At 36.1% G+C, this 23,940-nt stretch overlaps 1 protein-coding gene across 1 annotated transcript; it reads left to right on the forward strand.

Moving 5' to 3' along the window:
* Positions 1–231: 231 nt before the first annotated feature.
* vwa5b2 (von Willebrand factor A domain containing 5B2) lies at positions 232–23,483 on the forward strand. The gene is made up of 21 exons (XM_073849657.1): positions 232–370; positions 472–687; positions 2,904–3,129; positions 4,305–4,462; positions 6,490–6,621; positions 7,871–7,995; positions 8,102–8,278; positions 8,534–8,644; positions 10,023–10,225; positions 14,754–14,868; positions 17,076–17,261; positions 17,349–17,586; positions 17,780–18,057; positions 18,338–18,569; positions 18,667–18,987; positions 19,095–19,223; positions 19,337–19,450; positions 21,031–21,081; positions 22,229–22,304; positions 22,391–22,508; positions 22,589–23,483. Exons 1-21 carry the CDS (start codon positions 232–234, stop codon positions 23,159–23,161), a joined length of 3,918 nt encoding a protein of 1,305 aa, XP_073705758.1. The 3' UTR covers positions 23,162–23,483.
* The last annotated feature ends 457 nt before the right edge of the window (positions 23,484–23,940 follow it).

Raw genomic sequence — 23,940 nt, forward strand, 5'->3', positions numbered from 1 at the left:
CGAGTGAAGGATGACAAAAATTTTCCTTTTCCTTTAACACAATACACTGGGTGCTATTCTTACATACTTTTCTTAGAGTGTAATTAATAAATGAACTCTCATGACTGCCAAGTCAACATTTTAATGAAATGACGCTTATTAATTATGCTTAATATTCTTCATGGGACCTTGTTGATAACATCCCCTTAACAAACATAATTAGCTTACACAGATGATGCTCTCTTGAGGAAAATGCCAGGACTGAAAAATCGCACCACGTGGGCTCCACTTTTGCTGAAGACATCCGACATCACTTCCTGTGCCAACGGCTGCTCTCTGGGCATCACGGCTCATCTCACATATGTGAATACTGACCCTGAACCTGTAGAGGGTAAGAGATCATGCAGACATACTGTAGAACAATTCAGCGAAGTATGAAAACAAACACTTGTTGTCGAATAACTGTTCTAAAATAACTCCTCACGTGTTCAGGTGTGTTTGTTTATCCTCTGGGAGAGAAGGAGGTTGTGGTGGGATTTGAGGCAGTGGTGTCTGGAAGGCTGGTCAGTGTGGAACTTCAGAGTCGTGGGAAGCTAGAGGACTGCTGTTTGGACTGCTGCCCAGGATCGGCGCTGCACACCCAATGTGGTCACAGCAAGGAGTGGGGATGCTGTGGAGGAACCGGTCTGGAGATACAGTGCTCTAACGGTGAGAGTTTTAATCTGTTAAGGCCCAGTTTTACACATGAGCGAAACAAGTGAGCAGCCATCTTTAGAATTTTGTTTTTGAACTTCCTTTTTTTTTTCTTTTTCTTTTTTTACAGTAGATCTGTGTAATCGTTCATCGTTAGAAAAGATATTTCTGAATGTGATTTCATCAATATCGTTCCTCTGTGTCGTTACTGTTATAGTTGTGGTGCGGACCTATTATGTGGAAGCTTTCCAGAATATCTCTTTTGATATCTCACATTTCTGACTTTTGTGAGATAAAAAGTCACAATTATCAGTAAGAAGCAACCATATTATTATTATATAGCTGCAAACAGCAATTTTGGGGCCAAGCACTACATAAGCAAGCAACCTAGCAAGTATCAGACCAACTGCATAAATTAATTGAATTTTAAGATGATTTTAGTCATAATGGCTGAAAAATCATAAATATAACCACTAGTAATATGATTTAATGGCTTATCACTTTTGACCAATAGGCGGGGCTGTTATCAAATCGATGTGTGTTTTGTGTGAGGTGACAATGGCACACACAAAGTTTGGTGTCAATATGTCAAAGTTTTGCAGAGAGTTAGCCTCAGACATTCTCAGGCATCATGCCTCAAATTTGATGCGGTGCTATACAAAAGCAGTATTGTCTATCGACAGGAAATCCATAACTTTTTGTCAGCACAGTCTAAAGATGATCTGATTCAATTTTGGTAAAAATCAGATAAACAGTGTAGGAAGAGTTCGAAAAAGTAGGTTTTCAACGTCAAAATAGCGTGCAGGAAGTTTGTCTGACCATGGCGAAATTAGAATTTTTCCTCATGATCCAAGGAATATATTGAGACCAGTTTCATTACAATAGGCTAATAAACTCAAAGTTATTAGTGTTTTTTTTTAATCATTATAAATGCTTAATGAATGGTTTTGCACTCTTGACCAATAGGTGGCACTGTTAACAAATTGATGTGGCGTGGTCAGTGTCTGGTGACAATGGCACACACAAAGTTTGATGTCAATAAAGTTTAGCAGAGATACAGCCTCAGATGCAGTTTGTCATGACTCAAATTTTTTGATGCGTTAAATGATCACCATTTTGTATATCGACACGAAATCCATAATTTTTGTCAGCATATGATCTGAGTCAAATTTGGTGAAAATTGGATCAACAGTCTAGGAGGAGTTCGAAAAAGTATGTTTTCAACATAAATTAAAATGATGGACAGGAAGTTTGGCTGACTGTGGCCAAATTGGTATCTGTGTTCTCTGCATGATCCAAAGAATATATTAAGACCAGTTTCATATAGGTCATGGTTATTATACAACACAACATGTTATATGCTATAGCCTCACATCCATTTTTGCATGCTTTTCGTCAAATTCGATCATACGTTTTTCAAAAATGGTTTGACTTATCAACCTGAATGGCATAACTTTTTGCCAGGATGGTCTGAAGATGATCTAAGTCAGTTTTGGTGAAAATAAAAAAAAACGTCTAGGATGAGTTCGCAAAAGTAGGTTTTTCGAACTAATACAAATAGCAAGAATAGTTAGAATTTAGGTTTCTTTTTTCCCTCCTTTTTGTTTTTTAAATCTGTCAAATTCAAAACTGTCAAAATGATCTCCTTATTGATTTACTGGAGCTCAGTCATCCAAATACACAGACTGTCAACACACTCTCTAATGGGAAAAAATGTCTTTCTTAAAATGTCTATAAATGTAACTCTCAATCTTTTACTATTTTTAGTTGTTTCATTGGAACATTGTAACCAAGTCTGTTCAGTTCTCTATCAAAATTTGACTTTATTTTTTATCTAAAAAAAGGGAAGAGGCATGGTAACTCTAAACTTTATACTCAAGAGTTTGTCAAATTATAAATAAGAATGCAGCATTTACTGTATTCTAACAGTATTTTGCATCGTCACAGGCTTTTGTCTCTGTTCACAAGCACATACTACAGATGTGTATTTGGCGACCTCGTAAATCTTGTTCTCCTTACAGTGCTTTGTACTTGTACAGCCTGAAGTATGCGGGCAGCATTCATTATTTCAGAGAGCTGTGTTGGCTCTGTGCCTGTTTTTAGATGGTCTTAAATTAATACACAGATATCTCGCTTTACGTTTCTGTGTTTCAGAGGCAACATCAGGTTTATACTTGATACTAATACTATTCAGATTTTTGAGGGGTTGTTGTATGTTTTATTCATTTCAGGTCATCTGTTGCTGGATGAGGACCTGGAGAGGAGCACTTTCATTGTGAGCACAGGCCAGATTGGACCGCTAGAAATTGTATCTGTTGTCATCAGCACCACCCTTGAACTTCCTACACTTGAAAATGGAGCAATCCGCCTGATTTATCCCACAGTGCTCACACCTATAGTCAGGGCACGGATCCAACCAGGAAAAAGTGAAAATGGGGGGAAATCAGAGGAGACCAGGTTAAGTTAATTTCTTTAAGTTTTCCTAATTACAGTGGGCCAAAAGTAATTGGAAACTTTAGTCACACTTTAAAATGTATGTTGTCTTTGCATTAAAAGTCTTTTCAGCTCACCAAGCCTGTATTTATTTGATTGAATGTACAACAAAAACAGTAAAATTTTAAATAGTTTTACTATTTAAAATAACTGTTTTCTATTTGAATATATTTTAAAATATAATTTATTCCTGTGATTTCAAAGATGAATCTTAGCATCATTACGCCATTCACGTGATTCTTCAGAAATCATTCTAATATTCTGATTGCTGCTCAAAAAAACAGTATTATTATTATTATTATTATTATTATTATTATTATTATTATGTTGTATAATTTAGCTTTGAGCACAGGAATAAATTACATTTAAAAAAATATTTAAATAGAAAACAGTTATTTTAAATAATAAAAATATTACACATTTTTTTGCTGTATTTTGGATCAAATAAATGCAGACTTGGTGAGCATAAGAGACTTCTTTACATTAAAAATCTTACTGTTCAAAAACTTTTGACTGATAGTGTAGATTCAAATTCCTAAAATATATGTATAACATACGCTACAATTTAAAAGTTTGGGGTTGGTAAGATTTTTTTTTTATATTTTTGAAGGAAATCCCTTATGTTACAGGCTGCATTTATTTAATTAGAAATACAGCAAACCGTAATATTGTAAAATGTTATTACATCTAAAATAGCTGTTTTCTACTTTACTTAAAATGTAATTTATTCCTGTGATGGAAAGCTGCATTTTCAGCATCATTACTCCAGTCATCATTGTTAACTCCCTTCAGAAATCATTATAATATGCAGCTTTTGTGCTCAAAACATTTTTTATTATATCACAAATAGCTGTGCTACTTATTATTTTGGTGAAAACCATGAAACAATTATTTTCAGGATTCTTTGATTAATTAAGTATTAATTTATTTTTTTAAATCTTACTGACCCCATACCTTTGTATGGGTGTAAATTAAAAAAATAAAAGCAAAATCACAAAGTTATAACTATTTTGTGAGGGTATTTTAGATAAAACACTTTTACTCTTTTCTTGATAATTAGATTTACACTATCTGAATAACAAGTTGTGAAAATTGCGGGTTTGACCTCTCAAGAATCTCTTTTCACGTCTCTCCTTCAGCCCGACTACGTGCTTTGGCAGTGTGTCCGGAAAGCAGGAGAGGATGCTGGGAGTCAGGCAACAATGCACCCATGCTTTGCTCACCAGCATTGCCACCAACCTCTCGCCTTATCAACTCAGCTTCCAGCTGCTGGTTCGAGGAGCCTGTCTGCTTGCCGGTAACATATCTTTCTGTCCAACCTATCCAACATAAGTCACCTTTTACAATGAAAGCTTCACAGTAAAAGCAGAATAGGTCTGGAACTATGATATCTGGAGGAGCAGACAAAGAGGAAGGTGGGCTTGTCTCTTACCAGTCTCTTTCTGCCCCTTTTTTTCCTGTTTGCCTTTAAAGAGAGACTGTACATTCATGCAGGTTCAGCTGGTGTTCTGAAATAATCCAGTTAGCCTAAAACTTGGCATGGATCTCAGTGATTATGATAGATATCAGTGCGCCTGCCAGAAGGAGCCAAAGCATGTCTGCGAGGGTGTGCGCAGAGAGAGTGTTTGGCTCAGGCTCCGGGCCACTGGAACAGAGGAGAGAGATGGAGACAGGGTGATAGAGAGTCCTAAATCACAGTGCAGCAGTGACACTGTTCTGCTTCAGAGAAAGGTGGTCACTCTCTTTCATCTGGCTCAATTATAATATACAATGAGTAGGACAGTACAGAGAAATTTTACTTTGTAAAAAAAAACTTATCATTCATGTTTTTTTTTTTAAAGAAGTCTCTTCTGCTCACAAAGCCTGCTTTTATTTGATCAAAAGTACAACAAAAACAGTAAAAATGTTAAATATTTTTACTATTTAAAATAACTGTTTATTATTTGACTATATTTTAAAATGTAATTTATTGCTGTGATTTCAAATCATTTTTAGCATCATTACTTCAGTCACATAATCCTTTAGAAATCATTATAATATGCCGATTTGCTGCTCAAAAAACATTATTATTATTATTATTATATTGAAAACAGCAGATTTTTTTTAGGTTTCTTTGATGAATAGAACGCATTTAACTGAAATAGAAATCTTTTGCAACATTATAAATGTCTTTATCATCACTTTTGATCAATTTAATGTATCCATTGCTCTGTAAAAAAATTAATAATTTATGTTTTTTAAAGATTTAATTTTTAGCACCATCACTCCAGTCACATGATCCTTCAGAAAGCATTATATTATGCTGATTTGCTGCTCAAAAAAACATTTATTATTGTCATAAAAAACAGCTGAATTTTTTTCAGGTTTCTTTTATGAATAGAAAGCATTTATCTGAAATAGAAATCTTTTGTAACATTATAAATGTCTTTATCATCACTTTTGATCAATTTAAAGTATCCTTGAGAAATTCCTTCGTAAAAAAAACTAATCATGAATTTTTTTTGGATATTTACATGTTGGTTTTTATGATTTTTTTTAGATGTGTTAATATGATACTTTCAGACACACTGTGGTAATATTATTTTTATCTTACATTTACCATGGTAATATCATGAAGTACAATGTTCGGACTACAATATATCCATAAACAGTATACTTTAGTACAGAATATCGTACTCTTTTAATATCATGGTACACTACCATTCAAAAGTTTGGGGTCTGAAAATTTTTTTGTTTTTGCAATTAATCTCTTATGCTCTCCACCTCTGCATTTATTTTATTTTATTACAATTTAAAATAACATTTCTATTTGAATACATTTTTAAAAAATTCAGCAGCCATTACTCCAGTCTTCAGTGTCACATGATCCTTCAGAAATCACTGTAATATGCTGATTTGCTGCTAAAACATTTATTATTATCAATTAAGAAAACAATTGGACTCCTTGATATTTTTGGAAACTATGATGAATGTGATGAATAAAACATAAAGCATTTGCTTGAAATATATCTTTTTTTAACATTATAAAAGTCTTTACTGTCACTTTCAATCACTTTAATGTTTTTTTTTAAACACTAACCTTTTGACAATTTTTTGTATGCATATCTAGATTTATACCAGATGTCTGCCTGAAATGTAATTAATTTAAAAGTCAGGATCAGTCTTCACTCGTGAATCTGTTTTATCATATCTTTAGTTCCCTGAGGCTTAGATGTCAAAGATTCCCACCAGCATGATGTTCTTTCATTGCAACTAATCAAATCAGTGCTGAAATGTCATGTGAACAGACTCTGTAACCTTCTTATGCTATCTCTGCGTTTTCAGGTCTGGAAAGCCCCACCCATGCCCTGCGCGCAGACGCTGACCCCAGTGCACAGTCTGCATATGCAACCTACATCACACTGGCGGAAGACCATTCATGTGACCGACATCTGGAAATAATACTACACCTTAGTGGTGAGACCAGACTAACTTTGTTAAATCAAAAGCAGTTTGGCATCATCGGGGTTATCGTTAACTAAAACTAAAATCAAAACCATTAAAAAAGGCATTACCTGAAATAAATTAAAATATAAAAACCCTAAACTTACACTACTAGTCAAACGTTTTTAATCAGTAAGATTTTTAATGTTTTTTAAAGAATTCTCTTCTGAACACCAAGCCTGCATTTATTTGATCCAAAGTTCAGCAGTAATATTGTGATATATTTTTACTATTTAAAATAACTGCTTTCTATTTAAATATATTTTAAAATGTAATTTATTTCTGTGATCAAACGTAAATTTTCAGCAGCATTACTCCAGTCTTCAGTGTCACATGATCCTTCAGAGATCATTCTAATATGCTGATTTGCTGTTCAAGAAACATTTTTATTATCAATATTTAAAACAGTTGAATCATTTTTTTAGGTTTCTTTGATAAATAGAAAGATCCAAAGATCAGCATTTATCTGAAATAAATAGCTTTTGTAACATTATACACGATACCATTCAAAAGCTTGGAGTCAGTATAATTATTTTTGTTTTATTTAGAAAGGATGCTTTAACTGATTAAAAATGATGATAAAAGCATTTATAAAGTTACAAAAGATTTCTATTTCAGATAAATGCTTTTCTTTTGAACTTTCTTTTCATCAAAGAAACCTGAAAGAAACTTACTTTCAGCATAATAATAATAAATGTTTTTTGAGCAGCAAATCAAAATTTCTGAAGGATCATGTGACTGGTGTAATGATGCTAAAAATGTAGCTTTGAAATCACAGGAATAAATTACATTTTAAAATATATTCAAATAGAAAAAAGTTATTTTAAATAGTAAAAATGTTTTACAGTTTTTGCTGTACTTCGAATAAAAAAAATCAGGCTTGGTGAGAATAAGAGACATCTTAAAAAAAAAATTAACATCTTACTGTTCAACCATTTTTGACTGGTAGTTTATTTTATTTGAGTTATTTGCCAAGGCAATATGTCTTTTACATTTTCATTTTATTTAATTTGAAGTACTAAAATAAATAAAATAAAAAAATATATAAAATAATATAATATATAATAATATATTTTTTAAAAATGAAAACAAAAACACAACATTTTTTAAATACTTATAATACAAATAAATGAAAACAGAGAAAGAATTAAACAAAACAAAAAAAAACACTATGAAAGTATGACTGTAATCACCTACAAGTCGCTGTCACTGTTGTCTGCAGAGCCTCATACCCCGTTAGTCATCCTAGAGAGGGGCCGAATCACATTTAGTGAATACGAGCAGCAGATCCGTGCTCGACGAGATTTCATTCGTTGTGCTCGAAAGGAGGCAGAGTCTGAAAAGAGGGTAAGATTATTGCGATTAGACACTTGCATTGCTGACTTCATCTTGATCGAACATCATTGACAGTAAAATTGAGTTGTTTCAACATGTGTGCATGTGCCTCCCTCAGCTGGAGTTCGTGAGAAGACGCTATCACAAGGATCTTCTCTTGAACCCTGTCCTGATGCTTAACTTCTGCCCTGATCTACTGTCAGAACCAGCAGAACTGCAGCAGGCCAGCAGAGAGCTCATCTTCCTCATTGACAACAGCAACACAATGACACAGCACAACATCAACAAGATCAAGGTTCATGCGTTCTTCATATCTTCTGGCACTAAATGTTGGAATATGTGCTTTTTGGTCTTCAGTACATGCCTTTTCCCCCTCAAACTGTTATTATTTGCTATAAAGCACAATTTAGTGGTTCTTTAAAATGATTATTGCCATCAGAAGCTCTTGTTTAAAGCAAATTTCCACCTACAAAACTAGAAATGATATCATCTGACAGGATTCCACTCTGAATATCCTGTGCTTAATCCTGTGCTTCTATATCTTTGACAGGAGGGGATGTTGGTGGCCATCAAGAGTCTGCCGACCCGCTCCATGCTGAACATCGCTGGCATCTGCTCAACAGTCAGGCCTCTTTTCAGCTCCAGCAAGCCTTGCACAGATGTGAGTGTTTCTCACTGCATTATATTTATTTTAGAAGAAACTGAAATTCAGAAAAGAGTGAGATCACATAGAGTTGGATATGTGTGAGATGGGTGATGTTTACCTGTGAGTGACCCGCTGATAACAATCCCTGTCCAGGTCGCTACTACTGGTTGCCATGACACTGCAATATCAGGTTGAAGCAGGTCCAGGGTCTGGCAGGACAAATTGTTTTAAAACAGCGAGAGCCATATGGCACTGTCATGCATTTTACAGCATGCAATGAGCAAAAACAAACTTGTTTTGCTCCATTGTGCTCCACTGCTCTTTACATCTACATCACACAGAGCTTCTTTAGCCTTCTGGTGCTCTTCGATCACTTTTGATCAACCTCAAAGTTTGTCATGTAAATTCATGTCGTAATCACATTTTCTTGGTTAAATAAACTTTACTTACAATATCAGAAACATAATTATTTTATATTTTTACATTAACAATGTAATCAATATTTTGTTTATTAAAAGCCAAGTATGAATCTCATCAAGTTGTTTTTAAGAATTTTACATTTATTTCAAAATAACAACTCAAGGCAGTCAGAATAAAAAAAAATATATAGTGTCAAAAGTTTACACCCCCCTTTCAGAATCTGCAAAATTATTTGACCAAACTAAAAGGAATCATACAAAATGCATGTTATTGTTTATTTAATACTGACCTGAATGAGATATTTCACATAAAAGATGTTTACATATAGCCCACAAGAGAAAATAATAGTTGAATTTATAAAAAAAAAGACCCCGTTTAAAAGTTTACATCCCCTTGATTCTTAATACTGTGTTGTTACCTGAACGATCCACAGCTGTTTTTTTTATTTTTATTATTTGTTTAGTGATAGTGGTTCATGAGTCCCTTGTTTGTCCTAAACAGTAAAACTACACCTGTTCTTCAGAAAAATCCTTCAGCTCCCACAAATTCTTTGGTTTTCCAACATTTTTGCACAAGGACTGTATGATTTTGAGATCCATATTTTCACACAGAGGACAACTGAGGGACTCATATGCAACTATTACAGAAGGTTCTAAAACCCACTGATGCTTCAGAAGGAAAAAATATGAATTAAGAGCCTGGGGTAAAAACATTTGAACATAATGGAGATGTGTACATTTTTCTTATTTTGCATATTTCTTTCATTTAGCACTGCCCTTCAGAGGCTACAGAAGATACCTTGTTTACCCTGTTAAATTTACCCTGATTCTCAAAGTGAAAAAGTTTTCACCGTTTTTTTTTAATAATAATTCATAATTAATGAATTTCCGGAAAAAAAAAAAGCTCACTGTGTTTTTTTACTATTATATCAGTGCTAAAGGGACTGCCACTCTCTCCCTCTGTCATTTTTCAGAGCACAGTGACTCAGGCATTAGATTACATCCAGAAGATGCGCACAGACCAGGGTGGCGTTAACCTGTGGGGGGCCTTGTCCTGGGTTTATCGGCAGCCCGTCCACCGCAGCTGCCCACGACAGCTCTTCATCATCATGGATGGGACCTGCAGCAGTGTAGGCCGTGTGCTAGAACTGGTCAGGAGAAACGCCTGCAACGTCAGGTAAAAACTGTAATGTCAGATTAAATTAGCTTTGAAGACACCATGCCAGGTAACACCAAATATAAAATATTATTAAGGTAATCTAAACAGATTGTCTTTCACGACAATCATAACTTGTATGATATATTATTATAGCATTTGTTCATATTTTGAATTGGCTGCCTTTTATTTTGTACTGTTCTCTGATGTCCACTTATAATGTTATCAAGAATTGTACATCAAAAAACATCATAATTTTGAAATAATAGGCTATTTTCTGACCTGTTTTTGTATTCCTTTTCAATAGACATTGCGGATTGTATACTCAGAAGTAAATGCCTACTGCTATGATTGGCTTGTGTATGTTTGACAGTCTATGCCCTTCACAGATGGATGCTGCTGTGATTTAGGTTAAAAACACATAAATACTCAGTACATATCAAACGATCTGTTTAATAGACAAAGCAATAGTGACCAGGTAAACAGTTACTCACACTTGTGTGTTGCGACCAAGCAGCAACCTCCCGCTCTCTCTATTAAAATACAGAAAAGAGTTAAACTGCAATTCATCGACTGGCCCATAGAGACTGGCCCCAAAAGTGAGTCAATCCCATAGACTCCCTGTGTTAGGGGCCGTTCACATGTCACGCTAGGCGCGCTGCTTTCTACCTTACCAACAAAGCGCTCGGGCGCTTGCGCTCCGGAAGCGTCTGCCGTTTCTAAGCAACCATCAGCTGCGCTCTAGCTCCAAGCCTATGCGTCTCCATGCATTGTTTCTTCTATTAGCGTCAAAATAATGGGGGCTTGACAAATCATAAAGTTCAGGAAATCCCTGGAGAACAATGATGAGCTGCTCCTCCATGTTTCTACAGAGGTTTCAATGTAACGGAAAAACGTGAGGAAGCTGATTGGTTGGTTCATGTCACATGACCTGCGGTGCGCTTGCTGCATTCCGAAAAGTTGAGATGTTTTTATCTCGATGCGGCGCGGACCCGCCTGGAAAAAACGAGCGCGTCGCACCGCGTGCGCATCGCGACCATTATGCGCGCGCAAGCCGCGCGTCTACATTTGAAATAACGAATTTGAGCGCGCAAAAGACGCTACATGTGAACGGCCCCTTAAACTGCCCAACTTTACAGCAGAAAAAAAATATGTTTACAGCCTGATACAAAAAGTGGTTTTGGTCTGTATAGCTAATTTGCCCTTCCAACTGCTAGGGGGGTGATTTTTTTTTAATAACTCATCCGTTTAGGTTATATTAAGCCTTAAAGTTCTGCATAATTAAGGGTGTGGCCACTTGAGTGACAGGTGGATTGCTAGGTGGGCGTAGTTTCAACAAGCTCCACCCACATCCCGCCTCTTTGTCCATTTTCAATTATTCGTGAGTGACGCACGGTGACGCGATTCCAAGATGGCGACGACCGACTCCCGCCCACTATGAGCTTCAAAAATGCTCTTCAGAAACCTACATTTGACGTCACGCACATTGCGTCCATATTTTTTACAGTCCAATATAGTCAGCACAGCATCGTCTTTTAGTTACAATCTTTTTCAATTCAATTCAATTCAAGTTTATTTGTATAGCGCTTTTCACAATACAAATCGTTGCAAAGCAGCTGTACAAAAAAAAAGTAGGCTACTACAATATATTTAGTATCTTATTAGTGGTGACTACTGTATGTTAAGTTGATGTACATATGGTATAAATATTAAAAACAGTAATGGTGTAATCAAAAACAGATGATGAACACTAATAATAATGATTATGTGTTGCAATCAAACTTGTAGAAAAATTGTGTAGTGCTGAATGTTGTTTCAAGGCTGGCATCATCGGCGGTCCTCTGGGGGGTTGGCATCATCTCTTCTTCTGAATCCAGGCTGAATCTTGTTTAATTCCTAGTTACCATGGGATGGAAATCCCATGGCAGAAACAGAGAAACAAATAGAGAAATAATTAGCGTAGCTGCTGTTCCAACCAAGCAAAAATTATGTGTTTTGCCCAAGCTGAAGAATGTTGATCTGTATGTGATCAGATGTAACTGAAGTACAACGTTATGAGATAAATTATGTGAATGCTTGGCTAAAGAGATGAGTCTTTAATCTAGATTTAAACATACAGAGTGTGTCTGAACCCCGACGTTATCAGGAAGGCTATTCCAGAGTTTGAGAGCCTATTGTGAAAAGGCTCTCCCTCCTTTAGTGGACTTTGCTATCCTAGGTACTACTAAAATCTTTTTGAAAATCCCAATGCAAATAGAGCCCAAGGTGCCAAGGGGAGGGGTGCTTTCATGAGCCTTGCCTCCCAAAATGAGTTACTGTGCCCCTCTCCCCTCCTTGCTAAACGTGATCAATTTTGAATGCCAAAGTGAAAAAAAAAAGAAAAAAAAAAAACAGTGCGAAACTACACAGGATCTTTTTCCTAACACAGGGATCAGGAGGAAGGCAATGCAAAGTTTTTTTTTTCCACAAACTGGCACTGTACAGCTTCCTGTTGTTTTCAGATCCATCTTTTTCATTTGGTATCTGAGAATTGAGAAATTGATCTTGACACATAAGAGGTCATTGTACTATGAAAACACCCTGTAAGTTTCAGTATTAAAAACTTTCTTGTTAGTATAAAAACAGTTTATATTTAAGCCAATCAGCTAAAAGGAAAGGTTGTGGAATATGGCACTCTGTGATGTAATAGTGTAGCTAAACCCCACCTCTGCAGAAAAAGATCAACACGTGCTTCTATATCACAAGTCGTCTGTTTACCCCCGCCCACCGATTGGCACATGTAGTGTAAATAACGAGAGAGGTGAACACAGGTCTCTGCAAAAACCAAATGATAAAGATCGCTCAGAAAACAAGATGTTGTTCAAAGCCAAGTTGTGAAAAAAACAGTCTTTGCATTTCCTTCCTTCAGATCCCAACAGTAGGAAAGAGTGGATGAACCTTTTTTTAATGAAGTTCCAGACCGCGTCAGTAAGAACTTGGTCTTTTGTTCACTTCATTTTACCGTGATTTTATTCGTTTACAAACAATGCACCAATTGTCACAGGATTTTCAGAAAGACAAACTAAAAGACGAATTTGTGCCTACTATAATGGATCCGACAGTAATGTCACACCACACGAGTGTGAGTAACTGTTTTTATTACGTGTTCACAATTGCTTTGTCTGTTATTACAGATTGTTTGATATGTACTGAGTAGAGTTGTCAAAAAGTACAGAGTTTGGTACTTTCGTTACTGAAATTTTAAAATTGTAAAATTTTCCTGACTGAATGGACATTTTTAAAATTTCAGTACCGAAAGTACCGAACTCTGCACTTTTTGACAACTCTAGTACTGAGTATTTATGCGTCCATCTATGAACGATGTAGACTGTTAAACATACATAAGTGCTAGCCAATCAAAGAAGTGGGCGTTTACTTCTGAGTCTACAATCCACCACGCCTTTTCAAACTGAGCATTCTGATGAGGGGGGTCAAAACAGGAGAGAAAATAGCCTATTACTCCTAAATTATGAGTTTTTTTTTTTTTTTTTTGCAAAAATCTTGATAACATTATAAGTGGACTTTCAAGAACAGTACAAAATAATAAAAAGGTAGGTTATGACCCCTTTAAAACAAGCTAAACACCTTTCACTTCACAGCAAACACCTATAAAAAAAATCAACACTTTTGTCACCAGCTAAACACTTAGAGCACTTAAACGCAGATCAATTTTATCTAAGACATTTCCATGGAAACACCCCTTGCCTCAATAATGTATCTAAATGAAACTCATTTAGCCAGTCAGATGGGAAACAGCTGTAATCCAGATTCCAAATATGCTTGTATTTGCTACTGTTTTGTATGTCTTATCCACTCTGACATCTGTTCCACCTTAATCATTTAGTATCTCTTTAGTATTCCACCTTAAAACAAATACTGCAAATGACGTTGCACATTTCCAGTGAACAAAATGAAAGCTGAGGTTGAGAAAATTTTTCTGACAGACTGTGCTTCACATTATGCACAAAGTGTTCCCTCCCATAATACACTGACTGATATTTAAAGAGAAATGCTCTTCAGCAAACACACACATATAGCTTTCATTGTACTGGAACACAGACTCGTTATTGATACTCAGTCAAGACATTTAAAAGCCTTCGACCCAGACGGAGCAGACCTGAATTCCAAACAGCTGTGTGTGTGTGTGTGTGTGTGTGTGTGTGTGTGTGTGTGTGTGTTGCCTGGCTTCTGTTTCTCTTCAGACATTTAATTAGTGAAATGGTCCAGATTATTGTCGAGGGAATACTAAACATATTTTCTTGTTACTCACATTGGAACATTGGCAATCCGTCGCATACATGTCTTGGGTCATGAGTTTCTTGAGATGATCTTTCAGATATGAAACAATATATACACTTATATAATCCATTGTAAAAAATAATATGTAATAACACAGGTAGTTCAATACACATATACAGTGTTTTATATCACACAAATGCACTGTATATAAAGACCCAGTGTATTTGCACTGAAGTACCTGTGTTTTGGCATATTCTTGGTGTTGTTCCAGGTGTTTCGGACTGGGTCTTGGTCCTCAAGCCTGTCGGAGGCTACTGCAGGGCGTTGCCAAGGTTACGGGAGGCAGTACAGAGTTTCTCAGTGAGGAAGAAAGACTTCAGCCAAAGGTGCGAGAGTTCACAGCGCCCCCTACAGAGACAGAACTGATATTATTAACTCAGTTAAAAACACAAAGTAATTTTAAAAGATTTGTTTGTCATTTTTATACAAGTAGAATACTTTTTTTTTTTTTTTTTTTTTACCAAGCATGTCATTATCTATGGACAAAAATAGAAGGAAAACTTGTTTTCTTCACTTTATATGTGACCCTGGACCACAAAACCAGTCATATGGGTAATTTTTTTGACAATTAGATTTATACATCATCTGAAAGCTTAATAAATAAGCTTTCCATGTATGGTTTGTTAGGATAGTACAATATTTGTCGAGATGCAACTATGTGAAAATCTGCAATCTCAGGGAGCAAAAAAAATCAAAATACAGAGAAAATCGCCTTTAAAGTTGTCCAAATAAAGTTCTTAGCAATTCATATTACTGATCAAAAATTAGGTTTTGATATATTTATTTTAGGAAATTTACAGAATATCTTAACGGAACATGATCTTTACCTAATATCCTAAATATCCTAATGATTTTTGGCATAAAAGAAAATTTGATCATTTTGACTACAAATATACCTGTGCTACTTTGTGGAATTGTGGTTCTGGGTCACATATGACTATACAATAATAAATGAAAACAATAAAAATATTAATTTGAACAACTATAATAATAATAATATTGGTATTATTTGTATTTAAAATAGAAAAAATGTACTATTGTACTGCAAAATAAAAACACTATTATTGAATATTAAAATAATAATAATACAAATTTATAAATAATATAAATAATATTTTTATTGTATAATTATATAAAATTTTAAATTATGTTATATGAAAATTAAATCAATAAAGACTACTATTACTGCTAATATACTGCTATTATATTATATATCAATATCAAATAGTCCTATTATACTACAAAATTTAAATAAGTATTAAAATAATAATAATAGTTATTATTATTATAAATATCTTTACCGTATAATTATATAAAATATAAAATTATAAACTTAACAAATCTATAAAGACTACTATTACTCCTTAGTAATAATAATGAAATATAATAAATATATATAGTATAATATTTTATAGTACTACTGTATAGTAAAAAAAATCCTAATATTTATTAATTGTAAAAATAATTGAAATAACTGGTTTATTAATTTGTCAATTTAATTATTTAAATAATAATAATAATGGTTTTACTTTACAGAACAAAAATTACAATACTAGTAAAATTACAATACTTTTTTATACATTTTTATGGCTGTCTTAATTTCTTTGGTTTCAATTGTCAAATTGTAGAGCTTTTATTTCGTTGAAAAAAAAAAACTTATTGGTTGCTGACAACAATATAAACTAGTTAAAATATATATGTGACACTGGACCACAAAACCAGTCATAAGGGTAAATTTTTTGAGATTTAGACATAATCTGAAAGCTGAATAAAAAAGTGTATCTCATATAGCGCCGTTGTGCTCCTGGCGTCCCGTGTTCGAATCCTGACTCGAGGACCTTTTCCGATCCCACCCCCTGTCTCTCTCCCACTTCGCTTCCTGTCATATTTAATCTGTCCTATCATAATAAAGGCAAAAACGCAAAAAAAAAAGCGTATCTCTTGGCCGAGATACAACTATTTATAAATCTGCAATCTAATGGGGCAAAACATTTAAATATTGTGAAAATTGCCTTTAAAGTTGTCCAAATAAAGTTCTTAGCAATGCATATTCCTAATAAAAAATTAAGTTTTGATATGTTTACAGTAGGAAATTTACAAAATATCTTCATGGACCATGATCTTTACTTGATATCCTAATGATTTTTGGCATATAGGAAAAATCGATAATTTTGACCCATACTATTGTTACCAATATACCCATGCTACTTATGACTGCTTTTGTGGTCCAGGGTCACTTTTATTACAACTAACCTGCAAGATGTGCAAAATTGTGTGAATGATGGCATTACATGGCAAAACTGTGGTACTTTGGAACATACCATGGTATTGAAATTCTTGCACTATGATATTTATATTTAACTTCAAGATGCTTCTGAAAATATGTTTAAAAGTACCATGTAAGTACTGTGGTACCATGCCTAAAAAACATGATAGTACCTTGATATTGTCTGTGGAAATCAGCAGAACTTTCTAAAAAATGTGTATTTATGTGCTTTAGTGTAGTTATGAATGTTTCTATTATTCTCTACAGTTGATTAAATGTCTAAAGAAAGCTCTGGAACCTGTGTTGACGGATGTACGGATTGACTGGTATGTACCAGACAATGTGGAGGCCCTTCTCTCACCCAATGAAATTCCTCCTCTCTACCCTGGCAACTGCCTGATTGGCTACTGCACTCTATACGACATGTCTGGATTCAGGGCCCAGAAAAGTGAGGTGAGAGACTGTACAGTACGACACCTAGTTTCTTTTATAAATAAGATACATAAAGTCTTAGTTTCTGTGTTTACACTTGCTAATAAGCAGGTGAAGCCTCGTCCATACAGAACCCATCAACGTGGTTCAGCTGGATCGGTTTTTGAGCTCTCTCCATCCCCTTCTGAGCTCCTTCAGCCTCTGGTTCCCCTAGAGGAGCGAGAGAGAGATACTGTGAGAGAGTGCGGGGTGGAAGGAGACTTTGAAGAAGCACTGCGGGAAATTTCACGAGAAATCTCGTCGGAATTCTCCTGCGCACATGCTATCGATAATGCCGTCAGCCCTGGTAAGACTATAGGATTTATTTAAGAATACCACATAATCCACAATTGTATAAGTACTACTAGATCTATTCTATTCATGCTAAATATGTGCACTGTATGCATTTCTCATTATTTGTGGAATATAAAAAGATATTTTGAAAAAAAAAAAAAAGTAGTAGTAGCAATTCCAAACACACAGTACCTTTTGATCTGCAGGTGGCGACACTGACTACAGCACCAGTGATGTGCGCTGGCGTATTCAGCAGGATTCATATGTTCAGGATCAGTACGTGTTGACACACTGTTCTCTGAGCAGTGAGAAGGCCTTCTCATCTGTTTCTCCCCAAGCGGAGAGCTCTGTGCTGGGCATGGGTTCTCTGCCACATGGCTTGGAGAGAATGGAGCCCACACAGGGTAGAGGCCTTTTGCGCTGGGAGTCTCCATGGACTCAGAATGCCACCTCTTCAGGGGACACAGATTCTGCATCAGGAAAGGTGACAGCAGCAAATGACATTTGTATTTAAGAATTCACTACACATAAAGAGTTTAACATCAGTTTACATCTAAAATAGCCTGCAAAGGAAATTGACATACTTTACAAATAAAAAAAGCAGATTTCAGCTTTCAGAAATTCAGCTTTTGAAAAAATAACAGCTGTGAATCATTTAAATAGCACAATATTAAGAATCAAGTGTATGAAGAGTCAACATAAAATACAAATTAAAAAAATTCAAAACTATATATATAACTGGTAGTATATGTATGTTCCTGTAGGCTGGCAAGCTCTTAGATGATTCTCGTCGCAGGCAGAAGGCACTAGCTCGCTCTGCCCTGGCTGGCAGAAGTTTCTCATCTCCACAGGGTGACCTGGACATGCACCGGCTGAGGAGGGCACTAGAGAAAGTCTCATTTGAGCAGGCTGTCGGGGGGCGACTGGAGGAGAGTGACACAGACACCCACAGCACTTCACGAGGAGGTCTATCCCGCCCCAGCATGACAGACTCCAGTGAGGGAAAAACAGTCTTACAATTTATGCATCAACACAGATGCATATCCAAATGAATAAATCATCTTTTTCTTTTCACCTACCACTCTCTATCCAGACGGCCTACTGTTCCCTGCTTCCCCACTAGACTGGGACAGCTTCACTGATCCTGAATGCCTATTTTCAGCTGCTCCCCCAGGCGACTTCCAGGCTTCAGGAGCCCAGTGTCGCTCAGTCATCCACGGCATGTTGGGAGGAAGAGCTGTATCCTGGGAGGTTCGTGTGGATCTGTCTCTTCTGTGGGACACGGAGAGCTCAGCAACCTTGCAAACCAGCACTGGGTCATGGGATGAGATTATCCACCAGCTGACTGCACGATCTGTCATCAGAGACTTTGAAAACTTGGCAGAGAAAGAAACAGATATTGACGTTGAAAGAGGTCTGATAGGAATAATAGTTAAAAATTAAATATTTGAATTTAAGTGTAATTGAAAGTTACAAACAGGCTGCTCCATCATGTTTTTTCCCTATTGTTTGGGTGTGTAGGTCCGTTCAGGCGATACAGAATGAAAGCGATCCAGACCAGCAAAAGCTGTGGAATCGTCTGCATGTATACAAGCTTCACCACCACAGACAGCAATGCAAGAAGTCAACCTCAGAGCACACGACACATGGGTACACACATATGATCTAGCACAGACGATCCACACACAATCTCTCTCAAAAAAAGACACAAAACATGCTGAAATACATGGTGGGAATGAAATTTTTCTGTGTGTGTGTGTTAGGTGTGCGGTTTGGGACCAGACACAGCAGAAGACAGAAGTTGTGCTCGGTGGGATTCGGACGGCGTCCCTCCAGCAGAGCCAGTGAAGAAACAGAAGATACACACACATCAACAGGTAACTTTAAAGTTATATATGACGGGGTCAGTAATATATTTTTTTGGAAGGAAATGAATACATACACTACCAGTCAAAAGTTTTTTAGTAGATTTAGTACTTTCCATTTCAATATATTTTAAAATGTAATTTATTCCTGTGATCAAAAATAAATTTTTAGCATCATTACTCCAGTCTTTAGTGTCACATGTCCTTCAGAAATAAATTTAGTATGCTGATTTGCTGTTTAAGAAATTGTTTTTTACTATTATTATTATCAATATTTAAAACAGATGAGTTTTAGGATTTTTTGTTGAAGAGATCCAAAGATTTTATCTGAAATAAAAAGCTTTTGTAACATTATACACTATACCATTCAGAAGCTTGGAGAAATTATAGAAATTAATACTTTTATTTAGCAAGGAAGCTTCAAATTGATCTAAAGTGATGATAAAGACATTTATGTTACAAAAGATTTCTATTTCAGATAAATGCTGTTCTTCTGAACTTTCTATTCATCAAACTTCTACTCAAGCTGTTTTCAACATAATAATAATAATAATAATAATAATAATAATAAATGTTTTTTGAGCAGCAAATCAGAGTATTAGAATGATTTCTGAAGGATCACATGACTGGGTAATGATACTGAAAATTTAGCTTTAAAATCACCGGAATAAATTACATTTTAAAATATATTCAAATAAAAAACAGTTATTTAAAAAAAAAATTCAAAATGTTACTGCTTTTGCTGTATTTTTGATCAAATAAATGCAGGCTTGGTGAGCAGAAGAGACGTCTTCAAATATATATTTTTATTTCAAATAAATGCTGTTCTTTTAAACTTGCTATTGATCAAATGTATCATGATTTTCACAAAAATATTAATCAGCAACTGTTTTCAACACTGATGATAACAAATATTTCTGGAGCACTAAATCAGCATATTAGAATGATTTCTGAAGAATCATGTAACACTAAAGACTGAAGTAATAAAGTAAAACCCATCACAGGAATAAATTACATTTAAAATATATTAAAATAAAAAATTGTTTTTTGTTATAGCAATAATATTTCACAAAATAGCTGTTTTATAGTGTTTTGACCAAATAAATGCAGCCTTGATGAGCTTAAGATACCTTTGACGAACGTAAGTATATCTGGAATCACAAACTGGGCCTAAATTAGAATTTTGTTTGAAATAAAACATTATTTACAAAAATATAATTTATTTGCCTCAATCAAAGCTCTTACTTTTCAAAGATTAAATATCATGAATCTCAAGTTTTTAGCTTGAAAGTAGCCATTGTAGCAGCCCTGTAAACATGACTGTATTGCCCATCAGACTGATAAAACCCCTTGCATCCTTACTGTCCAGATCAGCCAATCAAATAGGAGCTCACAATTTCAGCGAAACTGGCCATTTTTGTCAATATGCAGTAAATAGTGCATAAACACTTATAACAAGCAACTCAAATACAGATACCTAAAAAGGAAACCCACCTGAAATACTGACACAAGGGCATCTTTAAAAACTATGAAGCTATAAAACAATGTTTTTAGCACAACTCTGAATTTCTATTCTGTTTTCTTGGACCCAGACAGAGACGACACACCTGCATCCCCTTGTAGCATGACGTCCTGGGACAGCAGTGAGTATAGAATAAAGAAAGAATGCATTAAAGGTTGTATCAGCGATTCTAGGCTGAAAAATAAAGTGTCAAATTCAGCTGACCTTTCTTCACGATCCGCTCGCTGCCTGCCCCATAAATTAGCTATAAAAAAACGCATCTCTGTGGTCAGCCTAGGGTCCGAGATATGCCAAAAAAACAATCGGCACTACCAACTTTTCCACAGATAAACAAACAGTGTTCCAACCAATCAGCGTCAGGGGGTTGGTGTTGTGGACTTTCGCTCTGCCTCCCTCACATCCCTGCACCAGTACGAAAGTCCACAACACCAACCCCCTGACGGTGATTGGTTGGAACACTGTTTTTCTGTGGAATCGTTGGTAGCACCGATAGTTTTTTTTGGCATATCTCGGACCCTAGGCTGACCACAGAGACGCGTTTTTCTTTTTACAGCCAATTTATGGGGCAGGCAGCGAGCGGATCGTGAAGAAAGGTCAGCTGAATTTGACACTTTATGTTTCAGGCTTGAAATCGCTGATACAACCTTTAAGGCAGGGGAACCCAACTTAATCCTGAAGGGTCGCTGCCCCGCAGAGTTTACCTCCAACCCCAATTAAACACACCCAAACCAGTTAATCAAGCTCTTATTAGCCATACTAGAATCTTCCAGGCAGGTGTGTTGAGGCAAGCTGGAGCTAAACTCTGCAGGACACCGGCCCTCCACACTGTAATTTTTTGTCTTGTTTCCATCCGAAATATCAAAAAATTCTTAAATCAAGGATTTTCTAGACAAGTAATTTTTTTTTTTTTTTAGAAAAAAACAAGTCAAAATTAAGTGTATTTTTTGCTTGAAACAAGCTAAATAATCTGCCAATGGGGTAACAAAAATAATTTAGTTTTTTGTTTGAGATAAGATTTTTTGCTTACCAGATTGGCAGATTATTAAGCTTGAACTCACTTAATTTTGACTTGTTTTTTTTTTTCAGTGAAATTTCTAAAACAAAAAGGTCTTGTTAATAGTGTAGTGATGCATGAAGCATGGAGTCACTTTCAAACCAAGCAGCTTTCTATTGGTCAATGCTGTAAACTTACATGACCCACAGCCTTCATATCACCCATAAAATTTTGTAGAGCAATGATAAGTGTAATCACACCTTCTGTCTTTCAGGCACAGGAGGGAGCATCAGTCCATCAGCGGTGTCTTCTCGCTCTCAGCGCTCTGTGGAGAGTTTCTTCGGGTCCAAGTCAGCACTGACCTATGAAAATATATCACACTTCGTAATGATTTATACTTTATGGTACTGTCACACTGAATTTCTATATCCTCCAGGTTCAATCTGGGCAGACTAAAGGGCAATAATGGAAAACAAGCTCCTCTCAAACCTCACTGTCTTTCTGCAGAGACTGACAGACACATAGAAACAGACTCGTCTGACTACTTGCCACTGGTTGGTGTAATCGCATACTGATTTACAAAGCTAATCACAAGAAGTTAATCTCACTTACTTTACTTTTAATATCTCCACAGGTGCGCCTACAGTTGGCATCAGGTGCATTTCTACTGTCTGAATCCTACTCCGAGTGCATCCAGATCCCTCTGGACCGCCTAAAACGAGCATCCCCGTACCTGAGCCACCGCAGCAGTCTGAGCCCCCCTTTCCGTTGTACCTCACCACCCACCATGTCAGCGAGACACATGCGAGACTCATGGTCTGAGCATTTAGAGGAAGGCTCTCCAAAACTGGTAGGTGGAGTCACACAGGCTGACAGTGGACGAGGCTCTGAGACTGACACGTGTGAAGGTCCTCCGCTGGATCCTCCAGAACCTCATGGAGAGGAGCTAGCACAGATTGACGTAGAGAGCTCAAGCTGGGCCACGGCGGTGGCTCTGGCCTGGCTGGAGCACCGTTGCGCTGGTTTTTTTGTGGAGTGGGAACTGGTGGCTGCCAAAGCAGATTTCTGGCTGAAGTGTCAGTCGCTGCCTGAGGGAGTTGACCTGGCAGGGTTGAAGGCAGCGGCCAGGCAGCTTTTCCTGCTGTTGCGTCACTGGGATGAGAACATCAAACTGAATGTGCTCTGCTACAACCCCAATAACATGTGAGAAAATGGCAATAGGATCTGAAGCCTTAAAGATGACGTTTTTGGGTGTTTAATTGAATTTAACTCAATTGGACTTAACAAGTCAGCTTAGCAGAATAGAATTCATCTAAGATGTCCTTCAATGGAGAGAAGTGACCCTGGACCACAAAACCAGTCTTAAGTAGCACGGGTATATTTGTGGCAATAGATTGTATGAGTCAAAAACATTTAATTTTATGCGAAAAACCATGAGAATAAGTAAAGATCATGTTCCATTAAGATATTTCGTAAATTTCCTACCGTGAATAAAATTTAATTTTTGATTAGTAATATGCATTGCGAAGAACTTTATTTGGACAACTTTTTTTTGAACCCTCAGATTTCAGATTTTCAATTAGTTGTATCTCAGCCAAATATTGTCCTATCGTAACAAACCATATGATTATGTCTCAATTATTATCCCAATTTCAAAAATTTGACCCTTATGGCTGGTTTATGTGGTCACATAAAGAACTGACTTGTGTTCCAGTTTTTCTCATGCCCAGACCACAATACTGTACAGGCTTTGCCTTAATCTTTGGGCCTCAGTCTAATTATGCAGTAGAATGTAGTTCACTGCAGATCTGACAGCACTTTATTTTAGCAATAGCAAAATGACTAGTAGTGGATGCTGTAATCGCCAACATATACAGCAGGCCAAACACATCTTGCCTTTACTTATACTACTGGTCAAAACTTTGGGGTCAGTCAGTTTTTAGTTTTTTTGTTTTTTAAGCAAGGACACATTAAAGTTCACTTTCA

Source organism: Garra rufa, chromosome 10 (assembly GCF_049309525.1).
Source record: "Garra rufa chromosome 10, GarRuf1.0, whole genome shotgun sequence".
Taxonomy (NCBI): domain Eukaryota; kingdom Metazoa; phylum Chordata; class Actinopteri; order Cypriniformes; family Cyprinidae; genus Garra; species Garra rufa.

Coding starts and splice junctions, on each gene's coding strand:
- vwa5b2 (XM_073849657.1), top strand. CDS start 232: ATGCCAGGACTGAAAAATCGCACCACGTGGGCTCCACTTTTGCTGAAG. Junction 8,645..10,022: donor CCAGCAAGCCTTGCACAGAT/GTGAGTGTTTCT, acceptor GTCATTTTTCAG/AGCACAGTGACTCAGGCATT. Junction 22,305..22,390: donor GAGAGTTTCTTCGGGTCCAA/GTCAGCACTGAC, acceptor TATATCCTCCAG/GTTCAATCTGGGCAGACTAA.